The sequence below is a fragment of the Acipenser ruthenus genome, chromosome 18 (assembly GCF_902713425.1).
Source record: "Acipenser ruthenus chromosome 18, fAciRut3.2 maternal haplotype, whole genome shotgun sequence".
In the NCBI taxonomy this organism is placed as follows: domain Eukaryota; kingdom Metazoa; phylum Chordata; class Actinopteri; order Acipenseriformes; family Acipenseridae; genus Acipenser; species Acipenser ruthenus.
Window position 1 is genome coordinate 12,958,616 of NC_081206.1, and position 23,410 is coordinate 12,982,025.

The 23,410-nt window shown below is 41.3% G+C and overlaps 1 protein-coding gene across 3 annotated transcripts in view; it reads left to right on the forward strand.

The window, feature by feature from the left end:
• The window catches only part of LOC117424021 (sodium/calcium exchanger 3-like), a 159,141-nt gene that overhangs the window by 82,876 nt on the left and 52,855 nt on the right, over nt 1-23,410 (forward strand). For all 3 annotated transcript variants that reach the window (XM_034040036.3, XM_058991235.1, XM_058991234.1), the window contains one exon: nt 12,719-12,825. In XM_034040036.3, the coding sequence (XP_033895927.3) occupies nt 12,719-12,825 (107 nt within the window). The remainder of the gene's footprint in view (nt 1-12,718; nt 12,826-23,410) is intronic.

Genomic DNA, 23,410 nt, shown 5'->3' on the forward strand with positions numbered 1-23,410 from the left:
AAGGTGAACAAATGGGAATCAGAACAAAATAACACGAATTCTATAGGGCCCTAGTCTTAGTACTGTACATTATTTCAGTAAAGTGAATAGCCTGTGTGTTTAAGGCACCTCACGGCTCCATTCACACCACAGTAAAACACTGTAACACATTGGAAAAGAAAAACATGTTCGCTACTATTTATGTATTTATAAAAAGAACGGCGAATAAGATGTCTGTTACAAAGTGCTTACACCTTTTTATTTGTCTATATTTTATTGTGTGTGTTCAACAGGACATCTGCAATTACAGAACAGCTTTTAATTATTCAAGCGAGCTGAACCGAGAAGCCGGGAAAGAGAGGAAGGCTGGGAAATGAAGTCTTTATTTTTCCATGTGAATGCGCAAGCGCCGTTGGGAACTAGTATTGTATCAGACAACGGCTTGGCTTTTTAATGAAAAAAAATAAAGGTTTTTGATTCTGGACATGTTTTGTTTCCTGCCAACAATATACAAGTGAATGAAACTAAAAATGTAATCTTGTCACTGTGTTTCAAGTTTAATTTAAATAGAGTTGTTTTTTTTAATGTTTTTTCGATGTTGGATACACACACTTTTTATGGAGCTTCTGGAGAAATGGTACATTGTAAAATCGACTATGAATGTTTTTTATGCTATTAAAATAGATTACATTTTAGTGCTAACTTACAGTCCTCCTTTATGCTTTTATGTTTACCATTGTTTGTCTTTAAGTGGATCTATATGGTATGGCGAAGGGTCAATTATGAACTTAGAACTTGATTGGACTGCTCTAGACAAGCTTGGTACACTGTACCCACATGACAAGGCTTATTCATTGCCTTGCATTATGTATTCCTATCTCAGTTGGCGCAGTCTTCATGCTGGAAAGGAATGTAACTGGTGCAGTTTTGTCTTTAAAAGACACCCTAATTTACCTCCAGAATCCCCCTGAGCCGAGACAGAGTAGACAGGGAAGCAGAGGGTTTGCTTCACAGACGGCTCCTCGGTCAACACTGACCTGGGCCCAGGAGCCGTTGCTTTTTAACCTCAAATACTCGGAACACATTGTCTACTTGCTTGAAAGTCCATGCTCTGATAAAACTCAATTGTACTTGATTCTTTTTGTATAATTGATGCTCTTTTCAGATTGTGATCTGCTTGTAACTGACTGTGATTGTGTGCATCAAGACCCACTTGTAAAAGAGATAGAGCTCCTCCATTCAATGCAATGTGGTTCTCATTACTGACTTCTATAATGTGCACCCTTGGGAAAAAACAGACATATAAATCTACACATATATCTATATAGATATACAGTATATATATATATAGATAGATAGATAGATAGATATAGATATATAGATATATAAAAGTTAGGTAAGCTTCTGTATTTAAATTAGGTATATTAATGAATTACTGAGTTTGATTATTTCCATTACAGGAAGTCTGTTGGTGGGTGCTTTATTTAATGCATTTTAAAGCAGCTGGTGAAAGATACCTGATTATTTAGCTGTAATAATTCAAGTGAAACAGAGAAAGGTTTAACAATTGTTTTTTTCAATGTGTTTAATTTATTTTTTATTTATAAAATATATAGTATATTTCAAAATTCGTCTAACGTTTGTAAACATATGCATTTTTTTCAAAAAATTACAGTGTCGGAAGAATCATCTACCAGGCAAATTTAAAAACTATCTAGACCAAGAATGTGTTTTCACTTCCCTGTGGTTTATAAACTCTGTCTGCTTGTCAGCAGGTTATGGTGACTGAGTGGAAATGTCAGGTTGTACTTCCACTGTGGGCTTGAAAAAGATTAGATTAATATTGAGGGAGAATACTTGAGAGGAGGGCAGATCAAAAGACATTGTAAAAAACAGGGCAGAGGAAGGTGTTCTGAAGATAAACAAAATCAGAATCCAAGACTGAATCCAAATGACTGATAATTTGAACACTTTGAAGACTTGTTACTTAAAAACAGCAGTGTCTGTCCACGATGGTCACACTCTGTAGAGACAGCAGTGTCTATCCACGATGGCCACACTCTGTAGAGACAGCAGTGTCTATCCACGATGGCCACACTCTGTAGAGACAGCAGTGTCTGTCCACGATGGCCACACTCTGTAGAGACAGCAGTGTCTGTCCACGATGGTCACACTCTGTAGAGACAGCAGTGTCTGTCCGCAGTGGTCACACTCTGTAGAGACAGCAGTGTCTGTCCACGATAGTCACACTCTGTAGAGACAGCAGTGTCTGTCCACGATGGTCACACTCTATAGAGACAGGAGTGTCTGTCCGCAGTGGTCACACACTAAAGGTTCCCAAGTTTTGTTCAAGGAGGGATGCTTAACAGGTGGCTGGTCGCATAATTAAACACCAATATGTGCAATAAATATAACATTATTATTATTATTATTATTATTATTATTATTATTATTATTATTATTATTATTATTATTATTATTATTTATTTCTTAGCAGACACCCTTATCCAGACTTAAAATTGTTACAATATATCAAATTATTTTTACATACAATTACATTATTTGTTACACATTATTTTTACATATGATTACCCATATACAGTTGGGTTTTTACTGGAGCAATCTAGGTAAAGTACCTTGCTCAAGGGTACAGCAGCAGTGTCCCCCACCTGAGATTGAACCCACGACCCTCCGGTCAAGAGTCCAGAGCCCTAACCACTACTCAACACTGCTGCCCGCATAGCTTTATATATAGTCCCAAGACGTACATCTTTTTGGCTGCCTTTTCTTTTTTGGTTTGTGAAATATGATATTGTGGCAGAGCAGGGCTCTGCCCTTAGAAATACTGGCAGGGAAGGAGTTAAATTCTCCTCCCTGCCCAGGTTGATTGCTTGGGCTGGGAGCAATCCACCAATTAATTATTCAATTATTACTCAGCCACCTGGCATAAAAGGAGGCCTCAGCCTCCCAGTTGGGGAGAGAGAGTTCTAGAGGAGAAGAAGCAATTGTGTTTGTCTGAGTGTGCTGTTTTTGAAACCAGTGAAGGCAACGCCCAGCCTGGAAGCTTTATTTGTAAGTTTTGTTTTGTGTGTATTTTCTGTTTAAAACCGTTTTGTTTGGCCCTTATGCCTGTTTATTTTGTATTTTTGTTTATTAAAAAGTTTTATTTTGAACTTTAAACTGTCTCTGAGCCTCAACCTCTGCCAATCCTGTCACATTTGGTGCTCAGAAGTGGGACAACGCTACCTGGAGGCTCAGAGACAGGTGGCTGAGTAATAATTGAATGATTAATTGGTGAATTGCTCCCAGCTGAAGCAATCAACCTGGGCAGGGAGGAGAATTTAACTCCTTCCCTGCCAGTATTGCTAAGGGCAGAGCCCTGCTCTGCCACAGATATTTATTTTTTTTCTGTTTTTTTTTAGTTTTGATTTTATCATGTTTGTATTTATACTTTATTGGCTGGTTTCACAGACCCAGATTAGCACTAATCTTAGTTTACCTTCCCTAAATTAACATTGGGATAGTCCAGGACTAGTACTGATCAGGGTCTTTGAAACCAACCATGTATGTGTATGTATGGGGACATCCTAAAACTCTTACTGTGTGCTTCAATGGAAAACAAATGCTTACAAACTTTGCCAATATCAGGCTTAACACTTCCAAATACTATCCTGAAACAAGTCGTGGTTTTCATTAACATAATAACGTTAAGCCCTAAAAATAACCTGGCAATGTGAACTGCTCGTAATGTGCAAAATGAAGTTATTGATTATGTTTACCGTGATTTAGTGACATCTGTTGGGATTCCTTATTTTTTTTTAAATGCATGCAAATGTTTTCAAATTAAAGAGAACATTTTTTTTCAGTCATCAGAATGTATTACAAACCAGTACCAAAATAAATAAATCCAGAACATTGTATATCACAATCAACAACTCCAGAACATTGGATATCACAATCAACAACTGCAGAACATTGGATATCACAATCAACAACTCCAGAACATTGGATATCACAATCAACAACTCCAGAACATTGGATATCACAATCAACAACTCCAGAACATTGGATATCACAATCAACAACTCCAGAACATTGGATATCACAATCAACAACTCCAGAACATTGGATATCAAAATAAATAAATCTAGAACATTGGATATCAAAATGAATAACTCCAGAACATTGTTGTGGAAGGGTGGGGGTATTCACTGACACAGGAGAAGATTTTATTTGCAAACACCGCACAGGTGCCCAGATTTATTTATTTTCTTTTTATTTATTTTAGCCCGCAGAGGGCACTGTTGTCCATGGCCTGTATACTGCCGACAGAAAAACAGGACCACAGGGTTACCAACACAGGTATACCATTCCGTGCACCTACAAGTGCTCAAAAATAATAATGAAAACAGAAGGCGAAAGAAAAAGGGAAAATAAAACACAGTAATAAAACTACAAACAAAAGTGCTGCTAATAAATAACTCCAGAACATTGTATATCAAAATAAATAACTCCAGAACATTGGATATCATATGGCCCAGGTCTTCATTCCAGGAAAATATAGAAAACTCTTAGAAATGTTTGACGAGGGCCGCAGACAGTGCCATTGCAGGCCACTGCTCTATAGTGACAGCAGTGTCTGTCCACGATGGTCACACTCTATAGAGACAGCAGTGTCTGTCCACGATGGTCACACTCTATAGAGACAGCAGTGTCTGTCCACGATGGTCACACTCTATAGAGACAGCAGTACAGAAACCAAGCAGTACAGAAAACAGTAACTGAAAAACACTATAAAGTCTATGATGAAGGTGCCTTGGCTTAAACACGGTAACCACCCCACACAATAAGTACAGTTATTTCCCTCACTATACTTGTTTCATCTTCACTAGGCTTTCCCTAAGTACCTAAGAACATTAACACAATTTGTTCAGTTTTGATTTTCACCATTATCACTCACTCACTCCTTTCAAACAAAATGCTCCCCCAATCTGTCAGAGCAGACTATTTATATCCTCCCACCTGATCATTGATTAATTGAATTCCCCACCTTTCCTACTGAAAGCATGAACTTTCCAGAATTTACAATTAACCAGTTACCCAATTAACCAATTACCAATCAACCTGAGCATGTTTCTTTATAACCACTGCCTGCCCTTCTGTTACAGTAAGGTATACAAATCCATCTTTATTAGCTTTAGAAATAGAGGCTATGCCATGGGTGGTGTGTGGCGGGAGAATAAGCAGTACTGGGTGTCAGGGATGTTCGGGACATCTCTTGTTGACACTTTCTATAAATATGATATCAATAAGAATATACTGCAGCTAACTCATTGAAGGTACTGTACAGTAACCTATTATTTCATACAAGGTAGCAAAGAGTAGGCAGTACGGAGCACGTATTTTTTAAATATCCATATTGAAAAGCCTCTTCTGGTGTGGTTCTCTCCGTGCTGGTCTGGTAGAATCGGGTTTCCTGAGCTGTGATTTCTTGAGTCTTGAGCATTCTTTGAAAGGATTTGCTGTCCAAGACAAAGACCAGCATGCAGTTTGAGGGTGAGGTTGCACAGCAGGCTCATTCAGCACCTTCATGCCCTTCACCTCTGGGGGCCTGGGTACTCAGTCTAGCCCACAGTAGACAGTAGTGCACTCAATTGTTGGAACGTTTGGCAGTCTGTGCTTGAGAGAGGCCCAGGACTGAATGGAAGACAAAAGCAGTTGAATTTCAGTCAAGGAAACCCTCTGTTGGTGGCAGCTAACTCTAGTTCATACATATTAACACAACGGAAGCTGAAACCATCATATAAACCTGTTTCAAATCTGTTATGAAGTTTCTTTGTCCAGGGGGCCGATCACTGACCTGGCCTGGGTTGGCATCTAATAGTATCAGAAATCTTGTGTTTGTTCAGGCTGTGCATCATGTCCATCTAAAAAAGATGTTGCCTGAGATATTAAATAAGTATTTAATGCACAGATCCTTGTGTTAGGCGTCAGATACACGCCTGCCTATGTGACCCATAGTGGTGAGTCTGGATCTCGATGTGTCTCCTCCTCCTGCCCTGTTTAACTGCTCTAGAGTTACTGTTTCTTTTCTAAGGTGGGTGGGGACTGCTCTGGAATTTACTACTGTACAAATTATATTATTGTTAAGACTATGGTATTGTGCTGTAAAACTACACCACATTTTTGTTGCTTGGCATGTGGTTATTTTCACAGTGACTCAATAATGAACGTGTGGAACACATTTGATGGGTATGATGTTGACAGGGGCTGGTGTTTTGGTGCATTATGTGTAGGGCCCTGCGTTTTTTAACCTGTAATTTAGTCCTCTCGCCACACGATGTCGCTATGGCTTCCACAGTAAGCCACGTAATGAGCAATCATTAAGCAATCATCGCATCACGGTACTTTAACCATTTGAATTGCTCATCCCATTACTACAAAATATATATTAGCAGATTAATAAACAGAACGCTGTAGATGACGACTGACATTTATTTAACCCTTACATCCCTGTGAATAATTTTAAAAGGACATTTTTTTCAATATTATTTCAGAGAACTCATAACTATAAATGTATTTATAAGTTTTAATTTACCAGTACACTTTTATGCAATCATTTGTTTAAAAAAATCATTACATTTCCTTGCTATCTGGATCACACCAGCACAAATATGTAATTCATAATTATTTTTTTTTAATGGATTTCCCGTTTCTGACACCGATCCTTGAACAGTATAGTTAATATAGAAATTGATTGGAATCTGGGCATTTGATAGATTATGTAACACATATAAGCTTTGTGGGTTTTTGTTTTATTGGTTTTGTTTTGTTCTTTGAATATAATGTGAAAAAAGGTTGTTCATACGGAGCCCATAAGTGTTACTTATCTTTTAGCCTTTCTTGCTAAATTGGGAAATAGTTATTCTGCATTTCTCCAAGATTCCACTACCATTTCCTTTTGCATATAGCTGATATCCCTACATTTCTGATTTACTGCTGTATCAAATAGTAGCATCAAACCCTGGATTCAAATAGCTGAATCAAATACACTATCAAATAGCATCAAACCCTGGATTCAAAGAGCTGGAATCAAATACTGTATCAAATAGCATCAAACCCTGGATTCAAATAGCTGAATCAAATACTGTATCAAATTGAATCTAACAGGAGTGTTTCTTTATTCAAACTACAAACTTGTTGTGGGTCAAAAATCTGTCCTGCCTTCAGAAACTTGTGAGCTGGTTGAATATAATGTGATTTTATTCTGCATTGAACAGGGTTGTAGTAGCTCATCCATTTTTGAGGAAAGTTAACACACTGTTTGTTTATACTGGAATCTGTGCCGTGCAGCTCTTGTGCCAGTGCTCGGTACGTATGTATGAATTCTGCAGCTTTATTATACGTGTAATGAACTCTAACGTTACGGCTGTCAACCCACTGTATCAGATCCACTAGTCCCTCACCATGCGTTCAGTCAGGGAGTTGAGACACTCTGGGATATTGCTGTGTGCGATCTCTCAGAGAAATGCTTTTGTTGGTGCATCCATTTTTTCTAAAACAGCAAGTCTCAAGGTAAGCTTTTTCTTTAAACACATCCATTTCTAGACTAGCCATAACTGTCCCTCGTAATTAGGGGTATTTTCTAATTATCCAGAATTAAGTGTGTTGATTCATTAATTATTCTTTAGACATGTGGAGGTTTAGGACTGAATTGCAGGTTAGCCCTAATTATGTGGCATGTAGCTGAAGTTTGGTAAATGGAAATTGGTGAATTCAGCCAGTAAACTAATTGAGGAAATTCTTGGGAGAACACCTGGAATTTACTTGTAGTGCTCAGCTGGTCCCCAGACCACAGACTGTGAACCTCTGCTCTGGGGTGCATGTCTTCTAAAGAGGAGTAAAGGGGCACAGTGGCTTAATAATCAACTGGAATGCACTTTCTGTACTGAGTAAAATAATATAGAGCAGTTAAGAGACCGTCATCTGTAGATCATAGAGCAGCTCGGCCCATTGGGGTGAGTGGAATGAGACAGTAACCATCATGTTAAATGGACTTGGTGGCATTCCCATTGTAATGATAATGAGCACAGGGACTGGTAATCATTGTAACTCATTAAACATAAAGGCTTTGGTAAGATCATTGTTAGAAGGCCTGTCTGCTTCCCTTGGGCAGAACTGTCTGTGCTGAACTGTACATAGTTTCTCTTTTAGCAAGGAATTGTCTTCTTAATGGTGAAAGGTGCTGGACTGATCGCTAGACTCTCAGGTGTCAGAGGTCAATGAAATCAGTGAGCTACCAGGATGAGCTCATGGGGTTCATCCCTAACCTGTGGTAGTGACATACCCAGTGGCAACTTCTCACACCCAGGACATGGTCCCTGTGCTCCCTGACTGTATGACTCACCTGCATCAGGGCATGGTCCCTGTGCTCCCTGACTGTATGACTCACCTGCACTCCAGGGGATGGTCCCTGTGCTCCCTGACTGTATGACTCACCTGCATCAGGGCATGGTCCCTGTGCTCCCTGACTGTATGACTCACTGTCACAAAGACAGCCGGAGTGGGTGGCGTCAGACCAGAGCCAGGAAATAAAATGAGAGAGACTTGGGGTTATGGTGAAGCTGAGCGCGTGATCGCGCTCAGCATTTAATAATTAACAGACAGAAAATAAAAAGGTTGTAACACAAAACACGGGGCACGGCACTGGTAGCCAAAATAAAGAGACAAACAAAAACGAACACAAACTAACAAACAGGGACGAACAAACATGGTGAGTAAAGCAAAAACAAACGTTACGATCTTTCTTTTTCTTTCTTTCTTTCTTTCTCCTCTCTCTCTCTCACCCGTTCTCCACTCATGAACACCCAACAACCCAGAGTGAATGAAAATGTGTCTATATATACTGTTGTGCTGGGATTCAATTACTAATTAATTATTCACTTGAATCCCAGCACGTGAATGAATTACGTGCAACCCCGTGCTCACATATTACATACTTTAAATGCACGTGAAGTGATTTGTGCCATCCTCGTGCCTAAATACAAATCTACATTTTTAAATACTCATGCTGCACTCACCCATTTATATCCCGTGTACCAACTACAATACACCAACATTAACACACGCACGCAACATACAACACAGAAACGTACACAAGGGCAGGGCACATTGCCACATATACCCCCCCTTGTGTGCAGCACACATGGCCTCAATGGCCACCTCCCCCCTTAAAAGCCCAAAAGTCCAACACAAAGTCCTGGGCCAGGACCGGAGGCTTTAAGGGGCCCACAGGTAGCAATGTTGCCAGTAGCCGGGGCAGTCCTGGCAGCAGAAAGGCTGCTTGGGAGGTGGTCTCCTGACCTCCCCCCTTCTTCGTAGCCGACAGCTCCCTCTTCCGGGGCTCCGGCCACAGTATCTCCTGCAGCACAAGTGCTGCAGTGGGAGCAGGTCTCCTGACCTCCCCCACGATCTCCGGCAGCGAAACTGCTGCTGGGGTTGGTGGTCTCCAGACCTCCTCCCCATTCTTCGTGGCCGGCAGCTCCCCTTTCTGGGGCTCCGGCCACCGTACTCCCTGTGGTGGCGGTACGGGAAGCAGAGACAGCTCCTGCTGTTCTGCTCCTGGCAGTGGCGGAGGCAGAGGCAGCTCCTGCTCCTCTGCTCCTGGCGGTGGTGGAGGCAGAGGCAGCTCCTGCTCCTCTGCTCCTGGAAGTGGCGGAGGCAGAGGCAGCTCCTGCTCCTCTGCTCCTGGAAGTGGCGGAGGCAGAGGCAGCTCCTGCTCCTCTGCTCCTGGAAGTGGCGGAGGCAGAGGCAGCTCCTGCTCCTCTGCTCCAGGCGGTGGCGGAGGCAGAGGCAGCTCCTGCTCCTCTGCTCCTGGAAGTGGCGGAGGCAGAGGCAGCTCCTGCTGCTCTGCTCCTGGAAGTGGTGGAGGCAGAGGCAGCTCCTGCTCCTCTGCTCCGGGCGGTGGCGGAGGCAGAGGCAGCTCCTGCTGCTCTGCTCCTAGTGGAGGAAGCGGTGGAGGTGGCGGAGGCAGAGGCAGCTCCTGCTGCTCTACTCCTGTCGGTGAAGGTGGCAGAGGCAGCTCCTGCTGCTCTGCTCCTGCCGGTGAAGGTGGCGGCGGCAGAGGCAGCTCCTGCTGCTCTGCTCCTGCCGGTGAAGGTGGCGGCGGCAGAGGCAGCTCCTGCTGCTCTGCTCCTGCCGGTGAAGGTGGCGGAGGTAGAGGCAGCTCCTGCTGCTCTGCTCCTGCCGGTGAAGGTGGGAGCAGCGTGTAGTCTCCTGGCGACGAAGGTGGGAGCAGCGTGTAGTCTCCTGGCCACGAAGTTGGGAGCAGCGTGTAGTCTCCCCCTTTTGCAGGGGACTGGTGCTGCTCTGCCTCTCTTGCAGGGGACTGGTGCTGCTCTGCCTTTCTTGCAGGGGACTGAAACCAGCAGGCATTCTTCCTCTGCTGGTGGAGATGGGGAGAGCAGGCATTTTTCCTCTGCTGGTGGAGGTGGGACCAGCAGGCATTCTCCCTCTGCTGGCAGCTTGGGTCCTAGGGCTATGGAAGCCCCAACTTCCCTCTCTTTGGGCTGTGGACGCACCGACTCATCCCTTTTGGGCTGTGGACGCACCGACTCCTCCCTTTTGGGCTGTGGACGCACCGACTCCCCCCTCTTGGGCTGTGGACACTCGGGCTCCTCCCACTCAGGCGTAGGACGTTCGGGCTCCTCCCACTCAGGCGTAGGACGTTCTGGCTCCTCCCACTCAGGCGTAGGACGTTCGGGCTCCTCCCACTCAGGCGTAGGACGTTCGGGCTCCTCCCACTCAGGCGTAGGACGTTCGGGCTCCTCCCACTCAGGCGTAGGACGTTCGGGCTCCTCCCACTCAGGCGTAGGACGTTCGGGCTCCTCCCACTCAGGCGTAGGACGTTTGGGCTCCTCCCCTTTGGGCACTAGAGAGGACAACAGCCTTGCTAGTAGCGGTGCGGGGCACCTTTTTAACACCGTCTGCATCTGCTGCGCTGATGTTACTCTGGGGCCCCCTTGCTTCTCCTGATCCAGCAGCCAGTCGATCACCTCCTCTGTCACTGGCCTGCCGGATGGGTGCTGCTGTGGCTTCCTCTCTAGTGTCTTTCCTCCTTCCCTTTCTCCAAAAAAAAAATTCATATGTTTTTTTTTTTTCCTAAAAAACACACTGTACTCCTTCTCTGGTCTGCGTCTAGGAGGCACTGTTAATCCTACTTCTGACACCACGTGTCACAAAGATGGCCGGAGTGGGTGGCGTCAGACCAGAGCCAGGAAATAAAACGACGGAGACTTGGGGTTTTGGTGAAGCTGAGCGCGTGATCGCGCTCAGCATTTAATAATTAACAGACAGAAAATAAAAAGGTTGTAACACAAAACACAGGGCACGGCACTGGTAGCCAAAATAAAGAGACAAACAAAAACGAACACACACTAACAAACAGGGACAAACAAACATGGTGAGTAAAGCAAAAACAAACGTTACGATCTTTCTTTTTCTTTCTTTCTTTCTTTCTCCTCTCTCTCTCTCACCCGTTCTCCACTCATGAACACCCAACAACCCAGAGTGATTGAAAATGTGTCTATATATACTGTTGTGCTGGGATTCAATTACTAATTAATTATTCACTTGAATCCCAGCACGTGAATGAATTACGTGCAACCCCATATATTACATACTTTAAATGCACGTGAAGTGATTTGTGCCATCCTCGTGCCTAAATACAAATCTACATTTTTAAATACTCGTGCTGCACTCACCCATTTATATCCCATGTACCAACTACAATACACCAACATTAACACACGCACGCAACATACAACACAGAAACGCACACAAGGGCAGGGCACATTGCCACACTCACCTGCACTCCAGGGGATGGTCCCTGTGCTCCCTGACTGTGTGACTCACCTGCACTCCAGGGGATGGTCCCTGTGCTCCCTGACTGTATGACTCACCTGCATCAGGGCATGGTCCCTGTGCTCCCTGACTGTATGACTCACCTGCACTCCAGGGCATGGTCCCTGTGCTCCCTGACTGTATGACTTTATTGTCGCAAAGGTCTACCAGAAACCATAATAGTAGTGCAGTATATCATGTTAGATTTCAAAATGTCAATTTTTGTCATTTTTGTGAGTTTTTTGTTAAGCATTAACTCATTTTGCTTCATAAAGTCACATGAAACCTGCTGAATAATGTTAAGTTAACATATTGAATTACATACCACTTTATAGTTTTCCATATATTTAACAAAAAACTGACAAATTAAAAAATGTGACATTTTGAAATCTAACTTGAGATACTGCACTACTATTATGGTTTCTGGTAGACTATTGCGATATCATTTTGTGGTTTAATTGATTACATTATGTTAAATAAAATATCTAAATTATGTTAACATAGTTTTTTTTTAATTATGTCTCAATTTTAAAATTCTAGGTGATGCAAAACATTTGGCCATAGCTGTACCACTGTATATAAACACAAAGGTAAACGAAAACCTTAAAGGAGGAGTATTTTACAACACTGTTCAGATTTTATTTTTTGCATACACAATATGTGACAAGAGTTAGGCAATGACAAGAGTATAAAACAGAAAGGAGTGCAAGCTAAACTTCCTGACCTTTGCTCTGTAACCCTTTTCTTTTGCCCTATTCTCTCCTGATTTTTTTGTGACATTGTTCTTGTTTTCTTACTCTTCTCTCTCTCTTCTCATCTTCCCTGTCCTCTGTTGCAGCAAAACCATTCAGGTGAGAGTTATTGACGACGAGGAGTACGAAAAGAACAAGAATTTCTACGTCGAGCTGGCCGACCCGCGCATGGTGGACATGAGTTTGCAAAAAGGTGCAGTAGCAGCCCCCTCCCTGGCCCCCAGACTAACCCTTGTCTAACCCCCCAGGCTAACCCTTCTCTAACCCCCCAGGCTAACCCTTCTTTACCCCCCCCCCCAGACTAACCCTTCTCTAACCCCTCAAGACTAACACTTCTCTAACCCCCCAGGCTAACCCTTCTCTAACCCCCAGACTAACCCTTCTTTACCCCCCCAGACTAATCCTTCTCTAACCCCCCGAGTAACCCTTCTACAACCCCCACCAGACTAACCCTTCTCTAACCCCCAGACTAACCCTTCTCTACCCCCGAGACTAATCCTTCTCTAACCCCCCGACTAACCCTTCTCTACCCCCCCAGACTAACCCTTCTCTAACCCCCAGACTAACCCTTCTCTAACCCCCCCCCCCCCGACTAAGCCTTCTCTAACCCCCCAGACTAACCCTTCTCTAAATTAAAATGTTTTATTTGCTGTAAGATTAAATCATGAAATAGATCATTGATTTTCTTCCCTGGTAATAATAATGGACGGGTCTGAATGGAGCTTAAACACAGTTATCTGGAGCATTGTCCCTCCATATTAATGCCTGCCCTGTTATTCCCACCACACTAATTTCAAATATCCATCCCACATCGGCTCAGTGTTTGAATCATTACAGTTATCAAAACTTCTTCATTGTGTTGAATCATTACAGTTATCAAAACGTCTTCATTGTGTTGAATCATTACAGTTATCAAAACGTCTTCACTGTGCTTGAATCATTACAGTTATCAAAACGTCTTCATTGTGCTTGAATTATTACAGTTATCAAAACGTCTTCACTGTGCTTGAATCATTACAGTTATCAAAATGTCTTCACTGTGCTTGAATCATTACAGTTATCAAAACTTCATCATTGTGCTTGAATCATAACAGTTATCAAAATGTCTTCACTGTGCTTGAATTATTACAGTTATCAAAACGTCTTCACTGTGCTTGAATCATTACAGTTATCAAAACTTCATCATTGTGCTTGAATCATAACAGTTATCAAAATGTCTTCACTGTGCTTGAATTATTACAGTTATCAAAACGTCTTCACTGTGCTTGAATCATTACAGTTATCAAAACTTCATCATTGTGCTTGAATCATTACAGTTATCAAAACATCTTCACTGTGCTTGAATCATTACAGTTATCAAAACGTCTTCACTGTGCTTGAATCATTACAGTTTTCAAAATGTCTTCACTGTGCTTGAATCATCACAGTTATCAAAACGTCTTCACTGCTTGAATCATTACAGTTATCAAAACGTCTTCATCGTGCTTGAATCATTACAGTTATCAAAACGTCTTCACTGTGTTTGAATCATTACAGTTATCAAAACGTCTTCATTGTGCTTGAATCATTACAGTTATCAAAACGTCTTCACTGTGCTTGAATCATTACAGTTATCAAAACGTCTTCACTGTGCTTGAATCATTACAGTTATCAAAACGTCTTCACTGTGTTTGAATCATTACAGTTATCAAAACGTCTTCATTGTGCTTGAATCATTACAGTTATCAAAACGTCTTCACTGTGTTTGAATCATTACAGTTATCAAAACGTCTTCATTGTGCTTGAATCATTACAGTTATCAAAACGTCTTCACTGTGCTTGAATCATTACAGTTATCAAAACGTCTTCACTGTGTTTGAATCATTACAGTTATCAAAACGTCTTCATTGTGCTTGAATCATTACAGTTATCAAAACGTCTTCACTGTGCTTGAATCATTACAGTTATCAAAACGTCTTCACTGTGCTTGAATCATTACAGTTATCAAAACTTCATCATTGTGCTTGAATCATAACAGTTATCAAAATGTCTTCACTGTGCTTGAATCATTACAGTTATCAAAACTTCATCATTGTGCTTGAATCATTACAGTTATCAAAACGTCTTCACTGTGCTTGAATCATTAGTTATCAAAACGTCTTCATTGTGCTTGAATCATTACAGTTATCAAAACGTCTTCACTGTGCTTGAATCATTACAGTTATCAAAACTTCATCATTGTGCTTGAATCATCACAGTTATCAAAACGTCTTCACTGTGCTTGAATCATTACAGTTATCAAAACTTCATCATTGTGCTTGAATCATTACAGTTATCAAAACATCTTCACTGTGCTTGAATCATTACAGTTATCAAAACGTCTTCACTGTGCTTGAATCATTACAGTTTTCAAAATGTCTTCACTGTGCTTGAATCATTACAGTTATCAAAACGTCTTCACTGTGCTTGAATCATTACAGTTATCAAAACGTCTTTACTGTGCATGAATCATCACAGTTATCAAAACGTCTTCACTGCTTGAATCATTACAGTTATCAAAACGTCTTCATCATGCTTGAATCATTACAGTTATCAAAACGTCTTCACTGTGCTTGAATCATTACAGTTATCAAAACGTCTTCACTGTGTTTGAATCATTACAGTTATCAAAACGTCTTCACTGTGTTTGAATCATTACAGTTATCAAAACGTCTTCATTGTGCTTGAATCATTACAGTTATCAAAACGTCTTCATTGTGCTTGAATTATTACAGTTATCAAAACGTCTTCACTGTGCTTGAATCATTACAGTTATCAAAACGTCTTCACTGTGTTTGAATCATTACAGTTATCAAAACGTCTTCATTGTGCTTGAATCATTACAGTTATCAAAACGTCTTCATTGTGCTTGAATTATTACAGTTATCAAAACGTCTTCACTGTGCTTGAATCATTACAGTTATCAAAACGTCTTCACTGTGCTTGAATCATTACAGTTATCAAAACGTCTTCACTGTGCTTGAATCATTACAGTTATCAAAACGTCTTCATTGTGCTTGAATCATTACAGTTATCAAAACGTCTTCATTGTGCTTGAATTATTACAGTTATCAAAACGTCTTCACTGTGCTTGAATCATTACAGTTATCAAAACGTCTTCACTGTGTTTGAATCATTACAGTTATCAAAACGTCTTCATTGTGCTTGAATCATTACAGTTATCAAAACGTCTTCATTGTGCTTGAATCATTACAGTTATCAAAACGTCTTCACTGTGCTTGAATCATTACAGTTATCAAAACGTCTTCATTGTGCTTGAATCATTACAGTTATCAAAACGTCTTCATTGTGCTTGAATCATTACAGTTATCAAAACGTCTTCATTGTGCTTGAATCATTACAGTTATCAAAACGTCTTCATTGTGCTTGAATCATTACAGTTATCAAAACGTCTTCATTGTGCTTGAATCATTACAGTTATCAAAACGTCTTCATTGTGCTTGAATTATTACAGTTATCAAAACGTCTTCACTGTGCTTGAATCATTACAGTTATCAAAACGTCTTCATTGTGCTTGAATCATTACAGTTATCAAAACGTCTTCATTGTGCTTGAATCATTACAGTTATCAAAACGTCTTCATTGTGCTTGGTGAACCGAAATGGCTGAAATGAGGAATATCAGGTCTGGGGGCGGCAAAAACAACAAAACATTTTCATTGCTTTTTTTCACCTCCCCAAAACTTCTCCAAAACCCAGGGTCCAAGAAATAGAAGATATACCCACTTGCATGACATGAAAAAAAATACTCGGCCAAGCTGATCTATTATGCTGCACAGTTGTGAGCTATTGTTTCATATCAAGCTCAGTCGGGTGCTGTATTGGACCCTACTTACAAACTTTAAGGACTCTTTTTGAAGAGTGTTCATAAACATTCTGTCAGGTTAAACTTCAAAAAATAAGAATACACAAATAAACCCTCTCTAAACTGTTGAAAGATTGAATGGAGAGTAAACTTGAGCTAATTAGTCAAAATGGGCTTTAAAATAAAAACAGTCCTTAGGAAACCATAGGCAGTGACAGAAATATAAACCAGAACTAGCCTTGCAGTCATGATGTCTGTTGATTCAAAGGTTTACAGAGGACAATCTGTTTGTATTTAGCCTAACTCAAGCGGTAACTACAGGGTGTGAGGAGTGTACAAGGAGGTCATTGTCTTCTGAGTGGATCAAATATGAGATGGAGTTGAAATGTTTTGTTACTTACTGTGCAGTATGTGCTGCTTCCACTCTTGTGTCTGGCGTATTAGAAGTAAAGTATGCACTGCAGTTTTACAGCCAGACTATTTACTCTTTTATGTATGACTAAAACTAGAAACAAACAATTAAAGAGATTCAGATTTGTCGTGAATCAGGCCTCTTAAGCACACCCAGCGTGCTTGTTTCTCATAGCGTAACATTTACATGGCTTTTCTCCTTTCATAAAATAGGAGTGACTAATAGACTAAACACTTTGGAAATAAGCCCCCTACTGTTCATAGATCTGCACATGAATTCAGACAGAGGTTGGACAACAAAGTAATGAGTAAACTATGCATTTATTAATAGCAAGAACTGTGGAAGCTGAGGGGTAGATGTACTAAAGTGTTGTGGCTGTCGCAATAGTCGCAAACCAGTTGCAAACGAGTCGGAAATCTAGGGTGAAATGTACTAAACAAGCGCAATGCTGGTAGCGACTTTTTAAGGAATGCTTTGCGGCAGCAGTTTTGCTTTGCGGTTCAGCCTTAGATGAATATCTAATTATGTGCGTTCCTGCATACATTCGGAAAGATGGGGTGGAGATAGTGCGAGTGAGGGTTCTCAGATATTATAATGAGATGTGCTAAAGCTGCCAGCAATTGCGACAGTTACAATTGCATCAATTTGTTAAGAACTTTTAAAAGCAAGTTTAAACAGTCGCAATTGTTGCTGGCATTTCCCAATCCGCTTTTTCTCGTGCGTTACCAGTTGTGCTCAGTACATTTTTGAGGCAAACACCCAATACCTATTTTTACCTACAAGCAGGGTGTAATTACAAGTCTTGAAAACACATTTCTATGACATTTCTGGTTCCCCAGTGTTCACTGGGTTCTAAGTGGGGAGCACCAAACAAATTTCATTTGACGCTTCAAATTACAAGGCGCTTAGAAGTGAAGCCCAGACCTCCAGAGGTGAAATGCATGAAGGACTAGTGAATTAGTGTACACCACCTAGCTGCCATCTGACCTCTTAGTGACCTGCAGCTGCAGGACATCCCCCACCCCTTGTAATAATTACCACAGTTTTTAATATGTCTGCACTTTGCGGATTGTTGCAAAGTTGTTGTTAAACTTCATGAGCATTGTTTTCATCATTGCTCCAGAAGTAATTTCCTTACCCATCTATTCACTTGGACTTGGATTAATTCCCAGTTCTAGTCTAGACATGCCATTACCAGGCATTTCAGTAACTACAAAGTGTCTACTGCTGGTGCAGCCCCTGCCATTGTGGAGACAATCAACAGTATGGCTGAGGGGAGACTGGATTTCTACAGATTTGCAGCGATATGCAGAGTGTATCATGCAGAAAATACTAGTGACGCAGTGCTCAATTGAGAAATACAATTTCACAGCTTTAAAAACCTTTCTTACCTAGTTTTTCTAAAGATTTCACTTTGAATTGAGTGAACCCATGTATCCTGTGCAGCAAATGTTAGGATTCAACCTTGCACAGCTGAAATGTCCGAAGTGCTTTTAGGGTGTAAAAAGTTTTTTGCTTAAATGTTTAGTTAAAAAAAATATTCAGGCGTTAGTGCGCACATAGTAATACATGTACACTGTTGGCCAATTTATTGTGTCAGTCTTTTCCATAGATAGTGCTCCCCTCTGCAAAAAAACATTTGAAACTATTGAAAACAGTGAGTTAGTAAAGGGCCCTTAAACACGTACAATAAAATATTGGCCCATCCCACCGTATCACCAACCTCACTTAACTTCCTGGTTGGGAGGTAGATTTGCAGCTCAGATTCCTTCTCTCGCGTTCACAATACTTCAAAGGAAAGTACATGCATACGTCCTGGTAAATGCACATTTAATACCTCATGGGGCAACCTTAAGCATAGCTGGCACTGGAAACCCATCTCAGAATTTGTCTCCATTCTTCACATAGTGAGTGGATTTGATTGACACGTCAGGTTTTCTCATTTTTGTCTGCGTTCTTCACATAGTGAGTGGATTTGATTGACACGTCAGGTTTTCTCCTTGTCCTTTGACTGACCTCACATTCCACGTGGCTGCTTCTGGATGCCTGGGTTCCAGGGCTGTGCAGATACTCAAACAAGGGAGAGTAATTCCCTTTAACAAGTTTGAAGTGGTTAGATATGAATTCAAATGAAATAAAACCTTGAAAGCACAAAACAAAGTGTTCCCTCGTTTGGGCTTGTCTACACAATATTTTAGTACTTATTAATCTGACTTGGCTCTCAGGTCTAAAGAAAGGTTACAAGTACAAATGTGTTGCATTTGCTAGTTTCACAACATGTTTTGTGTCCATTTATAGCACCACCTGGCAGTATGGCAGTACAAAATGTCAGTGCCACGGGTGAAAGGAAGATAGACATCCACACTTATTGTCATTAATTGGTACTAACTATAGATGAGGGCAAATAAGAGCAAAGCAGCTTTAAAGTTTTGACTCAACCTTTTTATAACCTGCTACCATCGCTAGGCAACACCTGACAAGAGACGGTACAGTAGATGTGTGCAGTATTCTCAACCAAGCAGTTTACACAGCCTTTTCCTGTACAAGCGCCAGACCGACTACCTTGATGAGGCAGTTTGTATGGATGCCTTTTGTACAGGTGATTTGTGCCCCCAGCTAAGAAATTGACCACTGTGGAGTAGGAAAGATAATCTTAACAGGTTAGAAGGGAACATTGATGAAAGTGACTTGGCTCCAAAGCCCTCATGCTAGTGAGAAGATGAGTGCTAAAAGCTATAATGGGCACTAGAAACTCCTTATGCAGTGTCGCTAAGCACTTGTAACTCTGAGCAGCTGGGAACAGAAGCATAGATACAGTAATAGTATGGTGGCAGTGTACCTCTGGGAGTGAGGAATTAGTGCACTGAATCTTTCAAAAGGAAATCGACTGAAATAGTATAGAGTAGATACAGAAGAAACTGCTCTTAAAACACACTACACTTTATTATGATAAATGTTTAGAAAGCGGCTCTGTCACACCTGTATTCTGTAGAGCTCATGTAGTGCATTTAGTAGGACTATGCTATTACATACAAGGCTTGGACGAAACATTTTGTGTAAGGGGCTGTCCGTCAAATGAAGGATTAATTTGCAGTTCCTGGTTTGTATTCTGTCATATACAAAAGCTGCATCCTCTCAATGGACAAGACAGCACACCTGGCAGGCCAGACAGTGCTTCAGTATGTTTCTGACAGATTTAAAAAGTAGGGCCTCCAGTATTGTTAATTAGTACAGTCTTGCTTTTATAGAACAGGCAGGAAAGCACTAGTTTCAAAGAAAGGTGTGTCATTTAAAAGTCAGACTCAGTTACCAGATCATCCAAGATATTGATTCTTTCACTGTACTAAACTTTTCAATATCAGTAAGTATGTGGATCTTAACACCAGCGTTTCATTTTACACCCAAAGGGAAAGTGGCAAGGTCTTTCCTCTGCCAGACAGCCAATAGGAATGGAGACATGCCATCCTGTGAAGCCTCATCAAGCTGTGATATTCCTTGAGCCAAAAATACACCCAGAACAGACAGCGATCATTTCCAATATCTGTGATGAGAATGTATGTGACAACATGAGCTGTCCTGTTGGAAAAGCAAACAGCTTCTAAGCACATTGCATGCATGAAAACATGCATTCTTACCAGCACTGTGCTGTACATATCCCTACAGTGTAGTTTTCAATGGAATCCCCCCAGCTGTGATGCTTATTATCCAGGGACACCACGTAGGAATTGGTACCAGTGTACAAGACATACATCTAGAGAACTGCTTATCCAATGTGGAGGACATTCTGTAGCTCAAGTTATTGAGACTCTTGAGGAATCCCAGTCTGGTGATTTGCAGTATAAGGAGGCGCCTCTCTCAATGTACCTGTATCTAGAGATCCGCTTATCCAGTTGTCTTCAAACATGTTTACATGCTGTGGATATACAGTAGGTTGTAGTGGTCTACTTTTCCATGATCCTGATTGCTTATTTACAATCGCGGCGGGGATGTATGCCACTTACATATTTGTTCTCCATTAATCTAAACAAACGCCTGCACACCTGTAACTTTGTAGAAACTCGGCTCATACAGTATCAGCTTCTTGAAGTTTTGAACGATGCTTTCTGCTGTCCTTTCCTAAGAGGTCCGTAACAATCTGTCTAATCTTCTCTTGCACCTTTTATCATGGCGAAGGCAAGGTGGGACTCCTTGTGCGTGCTTATTAGGGAAAACCTAAGTGCTGTCATAGACGTGGGTTTTTTTTCTTGTTCAAATACTAAATCTAAACGGGTATTCAAATATTCTTTCACTAGTATTTTTATACTCATTACAAGGTGGAACACAAACAGCTTGGTCTTGTAACCTGGCTTCCGACGCAGTAGAGTCTCTTAACTGAACTGTTGCTTTGAGGCGATTTGTCATGAAAGGCACTGTATAAAATAAAGATTGATTGATTGTAAATAAAACGCTGTAGCAAATGGAAAATTGGTTTGGTGTTGGATGGGTTAATGGCTGGGGTGTAGACTCCCTGGTAATCTGTAATCCAAGAACTTTCACAGCAACAATCCTGAACATGTCAGAAAAGACCAGCCACAATGATAAAGTGTCATTTTACAGGAGAAAAAGCTTAACAGAATGCCAAGGGGCCTATATTCATCCTCTTTGAAAACATATTGTACTGTAGTGTCTTAAGGACTACATTAATAAAGTACGCCTGTCCCTTAACACTATATAACTTATACGCTTTATTACATTTTTGGCAGAATTTAGAGTTTCATATGGTATTGTAACAATAGTATCAAGGGCCAAGTACTTATTTATTTTTAGTGTTGCTTTTAGGCTTACACATAAATTATACAGTGTGTGCCTAGTTTTGCAGAGACATTTTCCTGTGGCGATAACCATTACACCCTTCTCGCTCCCCTGTGTAGGAGCTGGGAGGAGGTGGGAGGGGGTTGGCTGTTGACCAATGCAGCTGCAAACCTGAAACATGTACAGACGTGCTCAAATTTGTTGGTACCCCTCCACAAAAAACGAAGAATGCCCAATTTTCTCTGAAATAACTTGAAACTGACAAAAGTAATTGGCATCCACCATTGTTTATTCCATATTTAATAGAAATCAGACTTTGCTTTTGATTTTTTATTCAACATAATATTGTAAATAATAAAACAAATGAAAATGGCATGGACAAAAATGATGGGACCGCTAACCTAATATTTTGTTGCACAACCTTTAGAGGCAATCACTGCAATCAAACGTTTTCTGTAGCTCTCAATGAGACTTCTGCACCTGTTAACAGGTAGTTTGGCCCACTCTTCCTGAGCAAACTGCTCCAGCTGTCTCAGGTTTGATGGGTGCCTTCTCCAGACTGCAAGTTTCAGCTCTTTCCATAGATGTTCGATAGGATTCAGATCAGGACTCATAGAAGGCCACTTCAGAATAGTCCAATGTTTTGTTCTTATCCATTCTTGGGTGCTTTTAGCTGTGTGTTTTGGGTCATTATCCTGTTGGAGGACCCATGACCTGCGACTGAGACAAAGCTTTCTGACACTGGGCAGTACGTTTCGCTCCAGAATGCCTTGATAGTCTTGAGATTTCATTGTGCCCTGCACAGATTCAAGGCACCCTGTGCCAGGCGCAGCAAAGCAGCCCCAAAACATAACCGAGCCTCCTCCATGTTTCACTGTAGGTATGGTGTTCTTTTCTTTGAAAGCTTCATTTTTTCGTCTGTGAACACACAGCTGATGTGACTTGCCAAAAAGCTCCAGTTTTGACTCATCTGTCCAAATGACATTCTCCCAGAAGGATTGTGGCTTGTCAATATGCATTTTAGCAAATTCCAGTCCAAGTGGAGTCCTCCTGGGTCTTCTTCCATGGAGCCCACTTTCGCTCAAAAAGCGACGGATGGTGCGATCAGAAACTGACGTACCTTCACCTTGGAGTTCAGCTTGTATCTCTTTGGCAGTTATCCTTGATTCTTTTTCTACCATTCGCACTATCCTTCTGTTCAATCTGGGGTCGATTTTCCTCTTGCAGCCGAGCCCAGGGAGGTTGGCTACAGTTCCATGGACCTTAAACTTCTTAATAATATTTGCAACTGTTGTCACAGGAACATCAAGCTGCTTGGAGATGGTTTTGTAGCCTTTACCTTTACCATGCTTGTCTATTATTTTCTTTCTGATCTCCTGTGACAAAGACGGCTGCAGGGAGGAACTCAGACCAGAGAGAAACACACAGACAGAGACGGTGGTGATGCTGAGCTGAGTGCAATGGCTGCACTCAGCGTTTATTAACAAAATAAAAAGGTTTACCAAACAGAACACAAAACAGGACACGGCACTACACGCCAAAATAAACAGACAGACAAAACGAACTACACAGACAAACACGGTGAGCTTCTTTTACTATTATTACTTTTAAATACCCTCCGTCTCCTAACCCGTTCTCCACTCACCGAACACCAACCCCCAGTGAGTGAAAACATGCAGCTTTTATGCAGTTGTACCGAGATTCGATTGCTAGTCAATCATTCAATTGGAAT